Raw genomic sequence first — 22,973 nt, 5'->3', positions numbered from 1 at the left:
AAATGATATTAAAAATATCAATTATTTAAAATCAATAGCTATTTAATAAAATTTAAATCCTTATTCTATAGTTCCTAAAATACATTTCAGTTAATTCTATTAACAAATAAATTTCAATAAACTTTCCATGTAGAGTGCAATTTATACGATAAAACAGACAAGACCCGTAGTTCTCACCGTAATCACCGTAGTTCTTTAAAAAAATCTCTTTTTACCTATTTTTGACATAATTATTATTTATTTCTCTGTCCTAGTATATATAATTTTAGAAGTCTTCTCATATTTTATTTTTATTATATCGTATTTATATAATGTGCTCACCGTGATGAAATGCTAGTCTACCTCCCATGTAGCCTTCGGAATAAGGCTCTTGTGATAACCTTTGGTTTTCGCTGCTGCGTTTATCTTTCTCTTCATTAGTTTCATTGTGTGCATGTTCGGCACTTTCCTTTTTTACTGCAACGCGTTTAGCTTTGTCATCTACATAATCATTACGGTTGCGTCCAGGGAAATTACTTCTATACCCAGTGGGTTGATATTGTTTGTCGTTGTCATACATTTCTGACAATCTAAAAAAAAAATTATACTCAACCAAATAGCTAAATTGCAAAATTGTCAATCAAAAATTTACCTTGAAATTACCATTTGTCGTAACTGATTAATCTCTTCGGGATCCGCATCTCTAGCTTCTGAGTATTTGGACGCTTCATCTAAAAGAATATCCTCAATATCTTTGAGTTTTTCATCGACATCTTCATAATCTGGTTCTGGCCCTGGTACTACATTTTGTTCTTGCCCTTGTACAAATACTCTTGTGTCGAATGGCTGATAATATTTCTTGTCCAAATCATGGTTTTTGAAACTTCGCAGAGGATATTCCTGTTTCATATTATTATAATCTCTCATCGAATTTGCGAGGTACTTATGCTTGATTATCTCCTCACGATCTTCCGGAAAAGACTTTTTACTGCGTTTATCTATACCGAAATAATCTGACCACTTTACAGATTTTTTCTTTACTTCAACTGGCTTTTCTGGTAAAATTTGTTCTGGTTTTACTACTTCTCCGTAATGCGTGTGATCATGACCATCAGTACCATTATGTTTTTCAACAATTATTTTAGCTTGTTTATCAGATTTTTTTACTGGTACATTTATTTTTTTATTTTTGTCTTCGGAAATTGCTTTTTTGGCTTGACTTCCAAATATGCTACTTAAATCTTTTGATATTTTTTCATCGGTTTCACTAGCTGCTTTTCCTAACTCTGATGATCTTTTCTTTTTGTTTCCCACAAAAACGTTACTACGTTTTGTTACCGGAAAACGCTTTTTTCTCATGGTTTGATCTTTATTTGAGTACATTGCATAGTGACGTGGCATTTGGTTCATAACTTGTAAATCGTTAGTAGCTTCTTCCTCTTCTGCCAATAGTCTCTCAAGAGTTTCAGTTGGTATATACTTCAATGCTCGCATGAGATCATTTTCGCTAATGTCGTCATCGTATCTTTCTCTGAAGGCCCTTTTCCTAAAGCCGACCGGGCCCCATCCTACAGGTTGGTAATCTCCGGACAATTGACGCTTGACGTCATTGCGACCACCAAAGATTCTTGCGAGATCCTGTTCCGGATCATCGTAATCTTTATTTCGATACCGTTGATACATGTCATCTACCATTTCTTCGTATTCTTCATTTCTTTCTTGTTCGCGCTCGCGTTGCCTTTCCCTGGCTTCATCTTCTTGAATGTTCTTCAAAAATAATTCTGCCAGTTCGTCCCGAGGATGCGGTTTCACTCTCGACATTCTCTCTCTGAACGAAGTCCCTCGCTTATCTTGATGACTCCAATTTGGGCGATTAATCATTGAATTTTGTCTATATGATGCGGGTTCTCGTTCATAAAAGGGATAATTGGGTGTTTTGTCAAAACGTGATGGATAATATTGAATCTCATCTGCAAAAGTATTGATCTAACTTATTTAAAAATTTGACATATCATGTTACTACTATTTACTACTACTAATTTTGATAAAAATGTCAACTATAATTATTACTATTTTTTTAAATCATATAACTTAAAGTTCTAGAAAATAATAAAATTATCTAAATATTAAATTAAAATATTTGATTTGATAGTATTTGAGAGTAATCGATAATAAATTTAAAGAATGTTTTCTTTAAAATAAAATAATTTATTTTTTAATTGATTTTGGAAACAACGTGCTTCATATTTGGGTTGAATTTGTTGCAAATCGATTTTATGATCAAGTGCGGAGCTAGTGTCTTAAGATTTGTGCTTATATAGTTGTACTAAAAAATGAATCATTGATTCATAACATCAGTAATTAGTTGCGTAAATTTTACTACTTCAAACATATTATAAGGTACTATTCGTACTAACGTATTTTTTTACGTATTTTCATTTTCATTCAAAAGGGTAGTTATGGTTAATATCTTCTAAAATCATGATTTTCTATCTATAATGAAACTCAATGATAACGCAAATAACTTGACATGTATTAATTAATTTTCAAAGTTCAAAGTAATACTAATACTTAAATACTTAATAGTTTAACATTCATTTTCATAACATCATGTTAGTTTTCGTTACTATAATATCTTTAAAATAATTATCTGTACGATATTACATACTATAAACCATAATTTTCTAATTAAAATTTTAATGAAAGTAAATTCTCATATAATCCCCATGTACGGCACCAAGAATTATTTCTCATTATTCATCATACAAGACTAGAATTTGCTTTGCAAGCAAGACTAAATTTCAATTAAGCGTTTAATTAGAGCTCCTATTTCTCATGCAATCTATGCATTCAACTTTCGTCTTTGATGAATAATCTAGACATTACCTTATATGTTTACAAATCATAGTTGTAAAATTTCAAACGGGCGAATATTTTTATTAAAATTTTACTCTAAAATTTATCGCATTTGGAACATCTAACCTCATTGAACCCAAGGTTCAGATTGGTTATAAGAAATAAATAAATGAAAAATAAATTGGAACATTATATAGAATAGGCGGAGAAGTAGGAGATTTGACCGAAATGCTCTTTAAATTCATTCGGTATGTGGATTTGAAAAATTCTCAATTTTTGCGTTGTTTAAAATGTGATACGTGTCGTTTATTGTATAATATCAGTAAGATATTTTAAAATGTTCTAAAATATTTTTTTTTAGGATTATTACTTAAATATTACAACATATGCATATATGTTTTCCGAATGATCTTTAGTTTAGATATAAATTAATCCAATATTGAACTCCTCTAATGCATTTCCATAATCACATTTGGAACTAACCAATTGCATTCCCATAATCCTGTGGACCCTGTTGCGATATCCATTGAGCCGCTTCTCCGCCGTCCGACATGTATTGTCTGTTGGCCGCTGCGGCTAATTGCCGCTGACGCGCGAGCAACGCATCCATTGCGCCGCGAAGTGATCCGTCTACGTTATTGAGACCGTGTACCCGTGTGGCGGCCCCGCTGCACGTGCTCACCGTGCACAAACAGCACGCGGCAGCCGCCAGCCAAAACATGCGGCAGCTAGGCCACATCTCAAGTCTGTTTCAACACCTGTAAAGAAAAATGATTGTTGATGAATCATTTTAGTCGCTTACTTTTATGTACAAGCAGTAAGAAACAAATTTGTTTGTATTTGCATACTTAACACTTACGGGACGGCACCGATTTCAAAACAATTTACTGTACCGGCTGTAAACTTAATTTCATTGTGTATGTTATGCAATTTGTTTGATAAAAATGTGTGATCATTGAAGGACATACATTTATAATATTAATTCATTTTTGATCATTTTATAAAGAATCGCGACGTTCAAAACAATTTCCAAAATACATAGCTGGTTGTTTTTGACATGTTTTACAATAAAATGTTGTTCGCCGCCTTCCAGAATATGCCACTGATTAGTCAGTATATTTTTTCATTTTTGTGCTGCTATAATGGTTTGTTTTTTCTATTATATTGTCTAATAATTCATTTGTAAAATATAAAGTAAAATAATCTATTGGATGTCTTATATTGCTTGGTATTTGTAGTCGGGTTGTTTGTTGATGTATGTCAAACTCGATTATTGAAGCAGAATCGGCACATTCGCTAATGTCTTTCCGCTCTTCATTTAATTTATCGAACTTCTTCTTTTTGTTGGTTGGATAATATCATCAGCACATTCATCACTATTTCGGTGCGAATAGTAATTTCGTAAAAATTGACTGTATGAATGTCTATTTGAAACTCATCTTCACTACTGCTTAATTCACAAAATTTACCAGTCGTTTTGCCATATTTTAAAGCTCGGGCGTTTTAAATATTAAAAAAAGACTATATAGCAAAAAAGGCTAAAAATACTACTAATTTAAAATTATTTTCAGAATACAACGCTGTTTATCATTGCTATATGTAATTTATTCAGTTTTTCGATGCAAACTGAGTCATTGTTTATAAAATAGCCTGTGCCTCACAAAGTATGTTTGTCCACTCTGGTGGACAGCCGACCCCAAAGTGTTAATATATAACTTCTCGTTATTGTCAAAAATTCTAAATTCAACATTTTTGCTTATCTTCACGTTTCGAATGTTTCTGAACATTTTGGCATACCTTAGAATTAAAAAAAATCGATGTGTGTGTAGTATGTGCTTTGTACATTGTATTCCTACTGACGGGTGGGAGGGGGTAAACATGCAGATTAATTTATGGCTAAGACAGGGCCAGCGGTTCGGCCCAACAAGAAGTGTTAAAAATGACCATTTGTTTGAAAACAGAGCATCCGGTTCGAATGATTCATACAAAATTTTGCTTGCGTTGACAGTGTGAAGAAACAATAATTTTTTAGGTAAGAAAAAAAATCAAAATTTCAAACAAAAAAAAAATACCAAAAAATTTCCTTAAAATATTGAAAATTGTTCGGATTTTAATTTTAATTCTAACTAAAATACTAAAGTTCACTTTTTACTTGAAATAAATAACTTGCATAACTTTAACTTTGCAATTCAGTTGGAATAATAATTTTTAAAAACATGACATACGGTCCTTCATACTAACTCCGCTTGATTAAGTTTTGTTCATTTACATTTATGAGATCTTTATTATGTCTATAAAATACGAATAATGAAAGTTTCAGTATTTTTAATAATCTATTTGAAAACATTTAATAAGCCTCGAATATTCAATTCTGGCACGGTAGGTTCCAGCAATTTTCCTTAAAGCACGACGCCATGCATCACTATTTTCTTTATAAAAAAAGTCGATTAGTTTAGTGAAATCAGTTTAAGCTTCAATAAATCAGATTATAAACCTTTTTAAATAGATTTTTTTGTTAAAAAAGCGATTGAAAATGCAAAAACTACTCTTAGCAAGAAATATAAACTTCAAATTATTCATTAATGAAAAACAACCACATGTTGCCATTATTATATTGATACTTCATTTCAAAACTCGCGTAAAATGCAAACATGATCACGAATACGAAAAGTTTTAATAAAAAAATACTGTTATAATTTAAAATGTTTTCCAATTACGAAATGAAATTTATGAAGTTTATGAGACTTATATTCAGACTTTTTAATTATAATTCGTAATACTGTACCTACCTGTTATTACTGCATGATGAGCAGTAACAGCTACGATATATAAAAAATTGTTTCTTCAAAACTTTCTCTTATAAATATAAAATTATTATGTTTGCGCAATATTTTAAAAAAATACTCACTGAAAATTGATTGTAATATAGTAAGAACTATGTAAATTTATAAAAAAATATTTTTATGCTTTATAAAAATTGTAGTAAAAATTACGATTTCAAAACTAAAAAATTGTCATGACATAATTTCATTGTTTCTATCAAAAACTCATGGCCTCTTTTAATTCCCATAATGGATTTGCATGTTTAAATCACTTACAAAGTTTTATTTATGTAATGAATTACACTATTTTTTATATACTATATATTTGTCAAAGCGCCTGTACAATTTTTGCGTTAAATTCAAATAATGAAAACTTAAATGGTTATTAGTAGAACCAATTATATTAAGATACATATATGTATATATATATATATATATATATATATATATATATATATATAATGAGTTTTGTTTGCTTGACGTTGATCCACATTCTTAAAAATAATTATACCAATTTGACGAAAGTAACAAAAATAGATACAGTAAAACTATATATTCAATAATATTCATACATTTTTACTGGTGTAAAGTGCTGCATAATGACGTATCTTTAATGTTTGCAACGGACCCAATAAATATCTTTGATAAAATAAGACTCCTATTTTCAATAATTTTTTTTTATTACTGTTTAGTAATTTTTGTTACAATAGATATTGAGGATTAATGTATGACTGTGATTGAATGTTCACTCACGAGTTTTATTTCTTTACCGAAATAGAAGTTCTATCCATTTTTTATATTCTATTTGCATCACTAATTTTGAATATAAAAATGCAAAAACTTAAAACTTAAAAATACATTTCATATGCTGAGCTATAGATCCTTATTTACACATGCCTACTTTTATATTGCTATTTCTTTAATGTAGGTGAGATATTATAATTAATACGGAAGCAGATATAGATAATTAATTCATATGTAGTATTTCGATTCTATACAAAATCTTCGAGCTAAATCAAAGTTTTGCTTAGAAGTTTTTAAGATCATGTTTACAAAAGCAAACGGTATTATATGTAGTATCTTTTCATATACAATGTAAAACATTCTTGATGTAAGACCGTAACTTTATTCCTGTAATGCTTGCAAAATTCATGGCAGTAGTGATAAGCCAAAGAGGTCGATGTGCATAAAGTCCATTACTGTAAAAACACGGAAAGCTTTATAAAATAATAAATCATACTGAGAAAACTGTTAGATAAAATATAAAACATCAAATATGGGTTTTTCAGATGTTGCGTTGCTATGTATTCGTCTTGGCATGTCAAGTAAAAAACAATATAGAATACATATATTGATTTATATCAACATATATAATTTACTACTCTTTATATTCATAAATAAACGTAAAATAATGTAGATTTGTCATTGGCCTTTTCTTACTCTGAACAGCTTGTAATTTTTTTTTATGGCTTTAATGCATCATGTATTTCGATATTTATGACGATATTTATTTATTTGTTTTGTTCTTTTCATCCCTTCTGTTTGTATTTTTCCCGCGAAATCCAATTATTTTGAGGATTATATTGTGAGTGACAAATTTATTTGTACTTAACTTGGTGTTTTCTCAACCTACCATATTATTAGAATTGAAATTGTTTACAATTACATTAACTATGAAAAATTATTTTTTTATACGACTGACGAATGTTTTCACATATTAATATTTCGTTCAGTATAAAAGAAAAATCATTTAGTTTAAAGACCATTTATATTATATATATATATATATATATATATATATATATATATATATAAACATTTCTTGTGAAAACTTTTTACCTGGAACTAACTTTATTGAATGCCGACATTTCTCTTATTTACATATCCGCTTCCATCTGCCTTTATTATTTTTCATTGTACGAAGAAAATTGAATTTTTTCTTGAAAAAAGTATATTGTATTCTGTCACATCGTATGAAAATTCCGATCTGCGTAAATCAATCGTATTCAAATATTGGTCTATATGTATTATTTAGACTATACTAATAATATGTTTACTTTACTACTTTTGTGCTTTGTTTTACTTAATTTCCATATATTTTCAATATATTGATATTTATTGAAATCATAATCAATTAATTAATTAACATTATAGTTACTGTAAGTGAAAATGCATTCATTATATCCAAAAGCTCCCTGAAAATATTATCATCGTAAATTATATAAATTTCTATAATGCAGTTTTTTAAATTTTTGAATTATTAAGTTAATAAAAAAAAAGTTTTCTATTTTTGAACTGCTACATAATTTTACTTCGTTGACTTGTCATTTCATGTTTATTTCAATTATATAAATCAAATAATATAATTAAATTGCTTCTATATAAAATTTCTATTGTTTGACGTCAAGATTATTTTATTTCAATCATCTCAAGGGCCTTTTAAATAGATATTCAATATACCAAGGAATTCTAAAGATTTGCATTGGAAAATGTGAATGAGAGCAGCGACTCGATCGATATTATCTTTTCTCGTCCGTTAAAATATTACTTAACGTGGGTGGCATTGTGGCATTGAAATCAGTTTTGTATGGTTTCATGAAGTTATTCGGAATTTAACCCTCGGACAGTTTTTAGAAAATTAATATTAATTGTTCACCTACTACAATTGTTCTTAAAATCAGTTTGCCTCTGTATTTCTAGCAAAAAAGTTTGGAATTTGGAAGTAAGGATAAACGCGTTTTGATTAGCATATGTACGAAAAATATTTTTTAAATCGTGTATTTATAAACGGTGTACTTATATTCTTATAATGTACAATGTGAATATTTTTTCCTAGTTGTTACTTTTTTATAAAGAATTACGATTTGTAAATAATATAAAAAGATGACTTTTCTAACCATTGCCGCGAAAAAATATGAATAAAAAAGTACTAATTTGAAGTAAGTATAATGTGGTAGGAATAGCTCATTCTGTAGCGTTCCCGACTCTCACGCTGGGGGTACTCAGTTCGAGTCTCCGGCAATAACAGAATTTTAAATTAGTTAAAAATTGAAGTAAAATAATGATTATGGATTTGTAAGCGAATAATTCAAAATGTAATAAAAGTAAGAAGGAAAATGAAGTTAACCCCTTAACTTAAAATGATGAGCAGAGCCCGCGTGCGATTGCTAGGCTAAAAGTGAATATTACGGGCATAGCCCGCGTACGATATTCGGGCCAGAAGCGAATATTACGTATTTCGGGCATGGCCCAGTGTGGTGAACGCAAGTATTATAAAATATTTATTCATACGAAACTATAAAACACAAAATTATTTTTATTTCTGTGATACACCGTACACTATGAGGGAAAATAGTCATAACGCCGCGCCAGCTTGAACAACTTTGGGCCGACATTTTCGAATCTAAATTGTAAGTTAAGGGGTTAAGTTTAGGAGATAAGAACATACTGAGAAAGAAAAAGAAGAATGAAAATCAGATGGAATTGAAGACTGAGAATTGATTGAATCTTATGGTGGTATTGAAAAATTTGAAGTAATATATAGAGAGCCAATAACCCTACATGTATATAAAGGACAGTCTAGTAGTTTTACATAATGCCCTAAACTAATTCATATTGACTTAACAACTTGAACGTTTCAAACAATTTAACTGCTTCAACCAGTAGACAACTAAATTTATCTATCATGTGTATCAAGTGAACACACAAATAAACCGCTATAAATAAACCATAAACCGATGCTTTTAGCGGAATCACAATAGGCGTATAACCCTCGCACTTCAACGCCTTCTTAGTAGTTAGTCCCGACAGAATTCCTACCGGCATTACTTTAAGAGTATATATCGAATGCCTAGAGCTCACGTTTTATTGATTAACAGAAAGAGCAGCATCTACTGACCGTCGGATAAGAAACATGACAAAGTTATCCAAAGGTGAACTAGTTCAGAAACCAATTACAGATTTATTCACGACGAAGAAAGATTATTCATTATTCTGTCTAGATGTAACTGTGCTTTTACGCAAATGTTCTATGTCTTATATCTAGTAAGGGATATACAATATCAATTAAAAAAAAAATGTACAAAGACAATTTCAATAATTGTAAGTATATTAATAACTAGTAATTGAGGATCCACTATCTGAATGCAAAATTTTTAACTTCTCGCAGAGTAAGTTATAGTAATCATCCAAAAATCGAAAATGAAAATACCTTTAAAAAAATTGATGTGTGTGTATGTATGAATGAATACAATTTTTTGTCCACAATTTTGGACACACGGGTCAACCGATTTAAATGATTCAAATAGAATTTGATTCCTATTTTGGAGATCCGAAACAAAAAGTGCAATAATGGAAACTCGCGTTTTGCGAGAATGGGGCATTAAATTAGAATTATTAAAAAAATATTCGACTCGTATTATTAAATTAGTTTTTTGCAAAGGCAGGTCTATCCATATTACAGATATGAAGCAAAAAATGCAGAAAGAGCAATTTTTGAGAAAACAGAGCATCGGATAAAAATGATTCAAAAAAAACATTCGATTCATATTGACGGGGAGATATGCTGATCAGTTTTTTTGCAAACGAATCATCTGATTAGATTAATTAAAAAAAATTGCTTCTGTTGACTGTGTGAAGAAAAGATTATTTTTTCCATTTGTATCAAAATTTCAAATTTTTGATTTTCAAAAAAATATATATCTAAAATGATTTTTTAATTTAATTCAGGCTCAAAACATTTAAAATTTCTCGAATATTTCATCACGGTACGGGAAGTTCCAGCAATTTGCCTTAAGGCACGATGTCATGCACCACTAGTTCCTATATTAATCGATTTCAAATATCTTTATGATTTATTGTAATCAACTTCAATATCATTGAATAGCTAGTTTCGATTAATCGCTAAAATTTTTTATTCATTGTCTGTTGAAGGTGCACAGTTTGGTAATTAATATTTCTGCAGATAAGTTCTGTATAAATCTTCATAGTCATTTTTTGAACACTAAGTTTTCAACTTCTTATTTAGCAAGGAAGTTTTATAACTATTTTCATAATACGCTCTCATTACTATCTTTGATACGTTAAGATTTTGTTTATTGCTAGCTTTTGGATTTGAGACAAATTTTACTACGAAAAGATCATTTTGTCATCTCTTTTAGAGATGGATTTGGTGGAAGAACATTATGAACTTGTAACACAGATATAACCTTGCTTTATACTGCAATAACTATGTTTTTCAGTTGCTACCATGTAACTAGTTTTCTAACATTCTCGCATAATTTTCAAGTTGTAAATACAAACTCTTCTACGTCTCTTCAACAGCTTGTATTCGAGAACACGTGTAAATTATTGCATAAACTATAGAGCGAAATATTTTTTCTGCAGATTATACACATAAATTTGTCTCGTTTAATGCCTATAGCAAGTTTGGTTCCAAAATATATTTTAGGTCCAACGTCAAACAATTTTGCTTGAGAAACGGGACAAAATAAAAGAGCAAAAGTGAAGCAAGGCAAGATCGTCATATTTAATGGAGAAAATATTTACGTTTGATATTCGATATTGTTTTCGTCTGCAGCTCTGATTGTTGAAAATAAGTTCATAGAAAAACGCAAGTTGATAGCTTACGAAGAACTGTATTAAATCTTAAGGGCAAAAACACGACTAATCTTACGCATAAGAGAAAACTTGCTTCACATTTTATATATGTTTTTTTTTTTTCGTCTTCAGGATAGAAATTTTACCAATACTTGCTTATTTCCAAATTTTTGGATCCAGCACCAATACTGAACATTTTTGAATCCCTTCACTCATTTTTGAAGCAAAATATTTATTAACTAATTATTTTGCGAAGTTCATATTTATTACTACTCACTCAAAATATTTCAAATTAATCAGAAAGAAAAAAAATAAGAGTAGGTACAGATTCCAATTTTTATAGAGCATGAGAAGTTCCATTTGTGCTATGTAATGCAATTACTTTGAAGTCGAATAATTGGCGAAGATACTGTCGTAATTGCTAACTAATATATTTGTACATAAGTAAAAGCAGTTTCAGTTGAAGTTAATTAACAGTTTCAGTTAAAGTATAATGTAGAAATTTCATTTTTTTTTATTCATAATCATAAATTTAGTATACATATTCTAACATTGTCTAGGTTCATAAGTAAATTGAAGTTTTTGGCAGATGACTGTTTTCATTTGTTTTCAATGCAAACAATGACAAGTTGTTTTTTGCAATTTTTTCCATTTATTTCTACAATATAGCACATACACCCCAGTACTTTATAATCACATACATCCTAGAAAATTTCCTTAACAAACTTCAGAAATATTTATTAAAATCCGAATAATAGTTTAGAGTATACAGTGAGCGCTTGTAATTTAATATGAACTTTATATAATAGCAATAAAGCTCAAATTGGTTCTACATTTTAGTTAGAAAACGTTTGTATGTGAAAAAGAAAAAGGCTATTTTTAGGGTTTTCCCGGCAATTATTCAATTTTTTTTTCGCCCTAAGAACCATCCTTGGACTTCAACGAACATTTTAAAAAAAGAATTGGCCAAATTGGTCCAGGCGTTGTTGAGTTATGCGCTTACCAACACATTTCGCGATTTATTTTTATATATTAGAAGATAAGAAATATATAATTTTGTACTTTTATGTTTTTGAAAAAATGTACCGAAGAACCAACAAACAAAAATTTGATCGTTTAGAAAGTTTAAACGTTGATGAAAAAGTACTGAAAATTTAAATGTGAATAAAGTAGTGCCTACTTTATCTTTTTTATTATTATTATTATTTTTTAATTATAATCTGTCACACCTAGGACACTTTGTAATTGTCTTGACTTTTTATTATGTGGATTTTTGAATGGACGGCAATCTAATTATGACTAATTAACAATACTCAAAAAGGATAATGGATTTGATAAAAAATAACAAAATAATAAATAGGATATCTGCATGTATTATGAATAATTCTGATGATCTATATCAAATTCCATATAGATTAATTCAGTATTATAAGTATAAATAGCACTTCAAATTATTTTAAATCTGTTATATATATTTTGAGTTTGTTAGTTTGGATCCCAAATCCTCAACAGTACTCTGTAAACGTGATCAACTCTGCCATTTAATAGCTAGCCAAGTGTCGAATAATGTCTGCTTATCGTATACGTTCAATTCGCAATTAATTGTTCATAAAATTATTTATTAGCCATATCGAATATTACGTGCTTCGCACCAAATTTAACTTTTTCAGTAGGTATGCTTTAGTTTTTAGTATGTAGGTAAGCTTTATGTTATGTGTTCATAAATACATATGAATTTTTAGAAAATTAAATCTGAGTCATTAATTTATAATTTTTTTTAAAATTATTTTAGTACATTAAATTATAACGAAAAGTCCATCTAGTAAAAATGATATATTATTAATATTATTATTTTATTCTTTTTGTATTTATATAGATAACTTATATTTCACAAAATTATTTAATAATAATTTACTAAATATCCGTTTACAGATTCAGGTAGATTTTGATAGTAATACCAAAACAAATTCATGATTTTGCTGTCCACTAATTTGTTTGGATTACCCTAAATCCTTACGTTTTTTAAAAAGAAAATTATTTTTTTTTGAAAATAACATTTTTTTAATTTTATAATTGAACTGTGAACATTTTTTCATCATCTGAGCTTCCAAAATTGCCAGAACTGTTCCTAAATCTTCAAATTTGCACTTATTTTATATTTTTACGTTTATAAGTAATTACAATCGTTATGAATAAGTACGAATTTAAGGGAAGGTTGCGGTTTTAGCTAATTCAAAATCAAGTCAATTGTTGGAAAAATATTATATATACTGCGAATAATTAATAATTAACTTCCGGTAGTATAAGTTATAGTAATCGCTAAAAACAGAAATTGAAAATTTTTATATATCTTTAGGTTGCAAAGGTTTCTGAACAACACAGATCAACCGATTTGAACTTTTCAAAAAACATTCGTTTTCTATTGACAAAAAGACGTGCTATTTTTGATCAAGTCGGGTCCAGCCGTTTCAAAGATACGGGGCAAAAAGTGCCAAAAATAATAATTCATTTTTTAAAAAAAACGGAGCGTTTGATTTTAATTATTCACAAAACATTTCACTCGTATTGACAACAAGGAGATCTGATTAAGTTCATGGCTCATGGCAGTTTTTGGGATCGAATGAAAGAAGTTAAAAAAATGCCATTTGGCATTCAAAAATAATCAAAAATAGACATTGGCATCAATTCAATGTATTTTAATTTTTTCATGTTTTCTAACTTTCTAAGTGTCTATTATTATTATTTTCTTTTGTCCTATTTGTCCTATTTTTTACATTAGAATGTATTTCTCTTTTTTCTATCTATTTGTGTCATGACGACTTATTTTTACTTTCGGGGCATGTTCTCGCAAGAGAATTTCTGTCACATACGAAACACAAAGACAAATTCTGAGCATAACTTTGATATTATAATGTTGTTGTTTGTCTCCTAAAACAATCGTAGTATAATGCCCGTATTCTAGTAAGAACAACACATGGAATATATAATATATAGAGTTCTGATTTACTTCTCACACCTCTAACAATAAGACAAACATTTAAAATTGCGAGCTTTTACTGATAATAAACTAATCTCACCTAAACGTGTTTAAACTTATCTTTATGTTTTAAAGTTCTTGTACGAATAATGTAAAAATATACTTAGTATGATTTTTCAAACAAATATATTTCCAATTTCAAAAATATTTTGTTGTAGCATATTGTAAAATATTTGTTGACCTGAAAAAAAATCGGCATAAATAACAAGAAGTTAAGTAAAAATGTTCATGTGTGATAAGTTTTTTTGACTTTGTTTTCGAAATTCGGAACGTCTATCCTGCTGCTAATTTGTGTTTATTTTACGTTTACTTTTATTTTTATATTATTGATTATAATCTGATAATCATTGAAGTTAAAATCTTGATTTGCAGTTTAATACTCATTTTACTTACTCACACTTTATATAATGGAGTAAAATTAATAATTAAGTTTAAACTTTGCTATTCTTGGTATATAAGACAGCCCACGATATTGCTATATGTTTTGAAACTTAGTTTTGAACTACTTAAATTCATTATATAAATAGATTGTTTGTTCTTTCTCTAATTATAAGTTATGGAAATGACGCAATCTTGACCAGATTGCATAATGCGACTTAGTTATTAAATTCAAACTAAAACTATTAAGCACAGAGACTAATTAGTAAATAACTTCAGTTAAATCAACTATAAACTTCTCTGTACATGTTCTTGATCCATTCATGCATAGACTGAATTCTGCGATACATAACTTTCTCGCAAAAATTTGATTCTGTTATTCTGCATTTCATCCCAAATGGCTTTATGTGAGTTAACTCTAAAAATAAATTATTCATCGTAATGTAAAAAACACTCTAACAAATTATTAAGTGTTTATTTCAGAGTAAAAACAGGATTACAAGATGTTTTTTTTTTCAATAAATACTGCAATCCGCGTAATGGTATTAAAAATTTGCATATACAATCAATATTGTGTATATTATTTGTATGAAGAATGGATGGGTAAACTAATGCGAAATACAAAACGTATTTATAGCTTTTAACATGAAAATTAACAAAACTGCAAGCAATAAGCTCGTTACACAAATTAATAAGACAAAATAATAAAGAGTTATAGAATATTTGTTCAGTGTAAGGTGTTCAGTTGTAAATACAATTCTTATGTAAGGAATGTTTTTTTAAATATATCTTTCATCCGTGTATTATATCAAATAAAAATTATTTCTATTACCAGTAAGTTTTAAACCATTTCTTTAAAACATTAGTAAGATTGTTTTTGTCTTTACTCATTTTATTAGCATAGTCATAATATATTACTACCTTATGTCATCCTCAGTAGACAGAAAAAAAAGATGTATATATATAAATATATATATATATATATATATATATATTTATATATATATATATATATATATATATATATATTTATATATGTATGTATGTGTGTGTGTGTGCAGAAATCGGAATTGGTATCGAAGTGAATCAATGGTTTCTTATTATGGCTTCTTGTGATGAAAGTTCAATAAAACGTGGAAACTTGAATAAACTTCGTATTGGTATGACTTTTTTGACAAGCATATTTTTGCATAATAAATGTTCTATATTGCTAATACTTTAATTAAATTGGAACATGAATCATAGAGAAATGAGCCACATTCAATATTATGTATAAATTTATAGAATATAGGAATTATGGTATTTATAAAAATGTAAAATAGCCTAGGCGAATTTATATATTAGAGTGGTTCTTAATTAAGAATTTTCGAATTTTTTTGCTCCTAAGGGTTCAAATGCTTTCATATTGATAAAAAAATCTTCTAAAAGTTTTAGTTCTTAATGTTAACATTGAGATAGCCCGCAATTCAATTAAAAGTTTCGTATATTTATTATTGACATATGTCATTGAGTAAATTCTTGCACCATCTGTGATAGCATTTGTGAAATTAAATGTTACTACATTTTAAAATATTTATAAAACACTTAACCTCTAATTAAATGAATGTGGACTGTTTAACGAAAATCATGGCACGAAATTAATTGTGCAGCAAAATATTTATTTAGTTTGTGATTTTGTCACTCAAATTATTAGTAATCAAATCCCTCAAAATTACAAGTCTGCTATTACAGGTGGCGTAAAAACGAAACTTTTAATTGAATTGCGTACTATCTAAATTTAATATTAAGTTAATATTAAGTGCTAAAACTTTTAGAGGATTTTTTTACATTAATTTGGAAGCATTTGACCTCGTGGGAGCAAAGAAATTCAAAAATGTCCATATTAAAGACCACCTTATATATATATATATATATATATATATATATATATATACACGTTGCTAGAAATATAGAAGTGTACCTTACATACAAATAATTTTAATTATATAAGCTAACATGAAAGAGGCACTTAATTGAAAGAGACTGAATACTGAATAGAGATTTAAATTACAGAACGTGTGATTTTCAACAGATCAATACTATTGGGTTCTATTAAAACCACAAAGCAATTCCCTTCGCACGCAATTTGACGCTTCTGTTCACTTCATAACAACATTCACCAACTTGCAAATGTTTGATACAACTGTTTTACCACGGCTGTGACTTGTGATAAATACAGATACGAGAATAATCGGTAAAAGCTGGAAAAATGATTAAAACTAGGAGAATGATAATAATATAATTTTGGAATTTTACTTTTTTAAATTTAAAATCAGACATTTACGTTACTTTTTCTTCTACAATTGACGTATTAAAAAATGATCGAAAATTCATTAGATAATGTTCTGCACCTAGTGAATTATGTAGATGTTATTTAGCCACTTGCATAATCAAAATTAATATCAATAATATATAGCACTATTTGAATATATGTAATATATTCGTATTGTCATTAAAGTTTTTTACACGCATTCGTTTTCATATTTTTTATAATTCATTATATTCCTTTTTTTAATTTTGCTAAATAATAAACTTCGATTTGCGGCACAAACGAAAACTGTAACATCGGCCATTTATATAAATGTGACTGTTAGTCTTAATGATAAAAATTAATGGCTACAAGGGAAGATGCAAAATATAATTTTTGAAATAAGCTTTTTAAAGTTTGCATGATCCGGTCGTTAATATATTGTAATTTTCCATTTATTACTTTATATTTTATCACCTGGGACAAAGTTTATCAGAATTGCTTTCATTGTCAGAAGTCCAGTAGAACTTTATTAATTTTGACTTTATGTTGAATTTTATTATTTGCAATGAAAATATATTACATTGAAATTTTTAAAACTCATATATAAAATTGTAGGTAAATATTATAATGATAGTGGATGCGCAATAATCGTTTATTACCTTCAGTGGGTATTGCATGTGTATGTTTATAATTCTTAATATTATTGTTTCTATTTGTATATATTGCACATAATAAAAATAGTTATCATATAGTATAATTTAGTAATTATACCACTAAATAATTACATTTTTTTAACGAAGATCTAGCAATAGTTTTGTTTTAAGTTTTCTGATGTGTTGTACTTACAGCAATTGTGCTTTGAAGTAGATTAGGATGCATGTCTAGCCTAAGGTTTTGCTTTTGTCTACAGTTTTTATTACATACATAACGAAAGAAATGCTAAAGTCATCGTGAATAATTTTATTGCTCACATTTTATTGCAATCAATTGAGAAATTTTTTATTGATCACGTTGAATATGTGCGCAATATTGGATTTGCCTGAACTGCCTAACTATTGGATCCTTTATGTCCACATTGGTTTCTCCATTTTTATTAATAGTAATTTATTTTTTTTAAGTTAGTTTGTTTCTATATTCAAAGTCTTAGGGTACAACTTTTGAAGTAGGGTAGAGCAAGGCTTTTTCAACAGCAGTATGTGAAAGTAGAGGGAAAAAGATGTATAATTAGCTGTCATAGCTACAAATCAAGAAATGTCGCTATCAGGAGATAAACAGCAATGTTTAAAAATCTATAACAAAAGCATTTTTTTCGTTGTGACCACCACTGTTTGGTTTACATTTACATTTAAATTTTAAGTATACTTTATTTAATTGTTTTATAAGATGTTTTGTTGATTTTAAATTAGATTCAACAGATGTTTTAATATAACCTTTATAATAGCTTACATGGGGACGAGGTATGAAGTACCAACTGAACCTTTACCCGGGCAAACAATGAAAAAATCATCCAAATAACAAAGCAATTTTACAAAAAATAATTAATTTAATAGTTACTTTAACTCTGCTATTGAATAAATCTGATAAAAAAACAAATCAAAGTTATATTCAGTGTTTTCTTTGTGAAGAATGCGTCCATGAAATTTTTATTTTGCATTGGTTAAATAACTTTAGCTAATATTTCATAAAATTCCTTTATCATTAAAATTAATAATAAGGCATTGTATCTGTTTACCTGATCCCTTTTACCCAGTCTATGAGGTAAAAAGGGTTAGATGACAAATTTTAGAAAAATAGGTAAAAACATTTCTATAATTAGGAATTGACTGGGAATTTTACTGAACAGAGTACGAAAATTGTTTGTTTGATACATGTTAAATGTAGTGATCTAGTTCATTTGATTCAGACAGTATAATTACCTAATCACCCTATACATAGAGTAATCAATATTTGTTAATAAAAGTCTGCATACTACCTACTATATCTACCGGTATTCCTATGAATGTCTTGTTTCATATTTATATGAATAGTCACTATAATAGTTGAGTTCATATTCCACTAGTTTTTAAACAAAGTTATTATGTCCCTCTATTACTGTTAATTTTAAAACTTTATTAAGTCTTTATTTTTATTTGTAAAATCTTAATATATTGCAAGGTGTCAATTATTCGTGTTTGTAAGGCGATATTCTATCGGGAATGAATTATGTTGTTGTACAGACTAGGGCTATATGTAAATTGGGTCTGTGTTATGGGCAATTAAAAATATTTTATAGTGCGGGTACAATTTTCATTAGGTGTCCGTCGCCATATATGGTTTATATCACGTATCATATTAGGTGCGCGCTACAGGTGACCCTCGACCTTTGATCTCACCCAAAGTCGTAGAGCTCGCAACTGCGAACCCGCATACATGACTACGTCGTCGCAATTAGTCCTTGTACTCCATGTAAACTGATACGTATATTGCATTGAAAAGGCATGTCTTCATGATTTTATCAGCTTCATTTGAACATGATGTTAATAGATTCAGAGGTTTGTCATTTTCAGACGCTTTTCGTTAGGCTTCTTTATAACGCCCACAATAAGCTAAACGTCGAAAAGTAAAACAAATTCAAAAACGTTTACAATATAATTGCAACATGTAAATTAATTGAATAATTAAAAATATGAAATAAACTAGAATTTAAATAAGAATTAACAGCTATTTGTTTATCGTACTACTCTTATTGTATTGAATCAAATTATATATATATATTAGGTTGGGGAAAAAAAAATCCATTATTTTTGCAAAAAATTGAAGACTTTCTAAACATAGTTAGAATGTTTCTATTTATTTCAATTATGCACGGTTGAGTTTGATGATTTGTTACCATTTTTAAGGTAATGTTACTATGCCTCTCTCAAACCCTTGCCCAAAAAATTGAGACAGTCTACTTTTAAAAGTCCCTCTCGATGTGAATTTTTCACCAGCAAAACTGTTCATCATGGTGCCAAGTTTGAACTATAAGATAGATGAATAAAAATCTCCCAATCAAGCTTTCGGAGCATTTAGGGAGTCCCTATCGATGTGTGTGGTCCAGATAGAACACAATTTCTCTACTATTGGCCAAAGCTGGCCACTTCTAGGGAATTGAACCTTTCAGTTCAATTATTGACCGTACAGTTCCAAGTTAAGAGTTTCGCCATAGGAGATCAGCTCACAGCAGATAATGCCTTGTCAATCCCAAAAAATCCCCATCCTTGTTTTTCCACCATTTCTGCCAACTAACCGCGATTCGGTCAAAACAGTTTTTGCTTTACGTTGTTGCGATTCAGCAACGATTCAGCAGCGATTTTCAGATGGAAATTCGGTCCAGTAGATTTTTGTGTGGCACCCATTTATTGAGGTTCTTTTAGTATTCACCTTTATTCAAATGGTGCCAAATGATTTTTTTGTGCCAATCGAAATCGACATACAAGACGGTTGGACTCCATGATTTTGTCGATATTTTCGACAATTGGCCATCCAGTGCACAACATCAAAATTACCCGAATAAATTAAACCAAAATTACGCATAATTAGCTGATGCAGTATCAGGACTATAAGAACTATTCACATTTTCATCCGCCTAGCTTGCGTTTTCGCCTTTATCGCACAAAAAATGTAAAATACAGCGTATTTTTCCTTTACTCTAGGGTCCATTCTTGAGGTGAGCTTAAACAAAACTGAGCCTATCAATTACACAACAGTCTAATTATTTTTGTTTAGTACGAAATTTAATCTTTGTAGAACCTGATCGGACTTATAACCCGAGATACACATCGTTAAAGCCAAGAATTGCAAAAATAATGTATTTCTTTTTTTTACAACCTAATATATATATATATATATATATATATATATATATGGATATAGCATAAATCAAAAATGATGTTGATTTTAATAAGTTTTATACATTAAATTTAATATAAATATCTGTATTTATAGATAATTTATTAAATCCATGTTGCATAAGCATAAAAAACGCTCATAAATGATAACACAAAATGCCTCTGCGTGGCCGTAAAATAGAAACAAAACGATCGAGGGATATGAATTAATTAAACGAAATTTATGAAGAGAAAGAACAAAAATATATTTTGACGTCGTAACATGCGTTTCGACATGTGTGTATCACATCAACAGATATTAATATATAAGCTTTTACTTTTCATTTTAATGTTATTGTAAAGTATAATTCATTAAAAATTTTTGGATGTTGTATAGTATTTCAAACTTTTCAAATTATTTAATATTTTTTTTAATTTTTGATTTTTTTTTTAAATCAATTTTCCAGTCATTATAGTAAGTCCAGTCAACAGTTCAGTCATTATAGTATGTTCAACTCGGAATTTGAGATACCCAGCTGTAAGTCTGTAAATACTTGTATATTGACACCCTAAAGTTGTCTCAAAACCTACATATGGTATTGACACCCTACCATATGTAGGTTTTGAGACAACTTTAGGGTTTCAATGTACAAGTATTTGCAGACTTACAGCTGGGTATCTCGAATTCTGAGATTTTTACTTAATTTAAGCTTAAATGACTGGATTAATATGGGCACAATGCTATTAGAAAATAATTTGAATATTGATCAACAAGAAATATTAGCAGAATTCCATTCTATTCAGATCCAATAAAGCGATTTTAATTATGCACTTTCTCTCCCTCCGGAAACGAAGAACTTGATTTCTCAAAAATCTGTCGACCTTGCTGGTCATGATTTTAGAAAATGCGCTCGTTAGTGAAAAGTTAAAATTATTCACAGTTTGAATTTTTTTAAATAATTTAAATGTTCAATAAAAATACTACTTCAGCGATTTACTGTGAAGCATATTAAAAATATCATTTTTTTGTATCAATAGGAAGATTGAAATTAACTCAATTTGATTTAAATTTTTATTTGGAAATTTAAGGAGTTTGTCAGATCAATATGGCAGGTATTTTTGCCATTTTTTAAGAATCAAAGCGTCTTTTGCAATAAGTTTCTACATTTTTGTGTTATTTAATTTCTCGAGCACGAATAAACTATGAACCGTATGATATGTAAATAATATATTTACTTTGTGCGTAGTTACCAAACATTAAAATTCATCATCCTAAAAACTGCGTATTTGGCTAAGAGTCACAATTCATTAAGAAGTGAAGAAGGAGCAAATTTACGTCAGAATTGATTAACCGTCGCGCGAACATGACGTCTAGTAAGCCGTTGCCCACCCCAGTGCGCCTTATTCGAGATATTAGAAGCCTTGGCACGTTGGAGGAGATGATTATTACAAAATACTTTGGCGAACGGCGCAGGATAAGCCCCAAAGCGTATCCATCACGGCGGAAGGACGCCCCGACGAGCGGTGCGCGTGACCGACGCGATTTTCTCCATTATATCGACCATATTTATATGCATCATATATCACGCATTGTTGCTAACAATGACACCGCATGTAGTCATCTGTCACTTCCTAATTTAATTCGTCGTGATTGATAACCACTATTTTGTTATTACTGGTTACAAATTATATTCGAACTTTCAATGCATTAAATTTAGACATTAGTTATAATTTACGCAATTTAATTGTGCTTTTAGAAAAGTAATGTTATTACACTTTTGGTAGTTTTAACATTTTAATAACGACTTTAATTATTATAGTTTTTTGTAATATAATAGAATAGGGCGGGGCACATAGCTGCAATTTGACTTTGAGCTATTATATTGTGAAAACCAAATCATAAAATATCACAGCAAATACCACACATCAAATACATTCTTTGTAGAAAATTGTTGTTTTTGCTGTTGACGACCAGGGAGCAAACAGGCCCAGTGTATTATTTTAGATGCTTTTAACGAAATAAGAACTACATTATTCAACCAATGCAGAATATAAATTTCATAGGTACATTTTTTACGAAGATTACAACGTATGTAAGAACTTTATCTAGTGTTTCGTCGTAAATATTCATTAGCAGAATTGGAAAAACTATACATTTCATTTAT

At 29.0% G+C, this 22,973-nt stretch overlaps 2 protein-coding genes across 7 annotated transcripts in view; one reads left to right on the top strand and one right to left on the bottom strand.

Moving 5' to 3' along the window:
- LOC113374566 overlaps window positions 1-22,973 on the top strand; it is a 220,891-nt gene that overhangs the window by 47,742 nt on the left and 150,176 nt on the right. The window lies entirely within an intron of this gene.
- Window positions 1-22,973, bottom strand: part of LOC113374564 (myb-like protein X) — a 36,229-nt gene that overhangs the window by 2,350 nt on the left and 10,906 nt on the right. The window contains exons 2-4 of the mRNA XM_026614536.1: window positions 3,319-3,593; window positions 632-1,949; window positions 322-569 (exon numbers count right to left, since the gene is read on the bottom strand). Coding sequence (XP_026470321.1) covers window positions 322-569; window positions 632-1,949; window positions 3,319-3,574 — 1,822 coding nt within the window. The 5' untranslated portion in view covers window positions 3,575-3,593. The remainder of the gene's footprint in view (window positions 1-321; window positions 570-631; window positions 1,950-3,318; window positions 3,594-22,973) is intronic.

Source organism: Ctenocephalides felis, unplaced genomic scaffold, assembly GCF_003426905.1.
Source record: "Ctenocephalides felis isolate EL2017-DRISC unplaced genomic scaffold, ASM342690v1 CF-g0.4_SCAFFOLD_01886, whole genome shotgun sequence".
In the NCBI taxonomy this organism is placed as follows: Eukaryota; Metazoa; Arthropoda; class Insecta; order Siphonaptera; family Pulicidae; genus Ctenocephalides; species Ctenocephalides felis.
The sequence above is the reverse complement of the archived record's forward strand: the minus strand, read 5'-3'. Positions and strand labels throughout refer to the sequence as shown.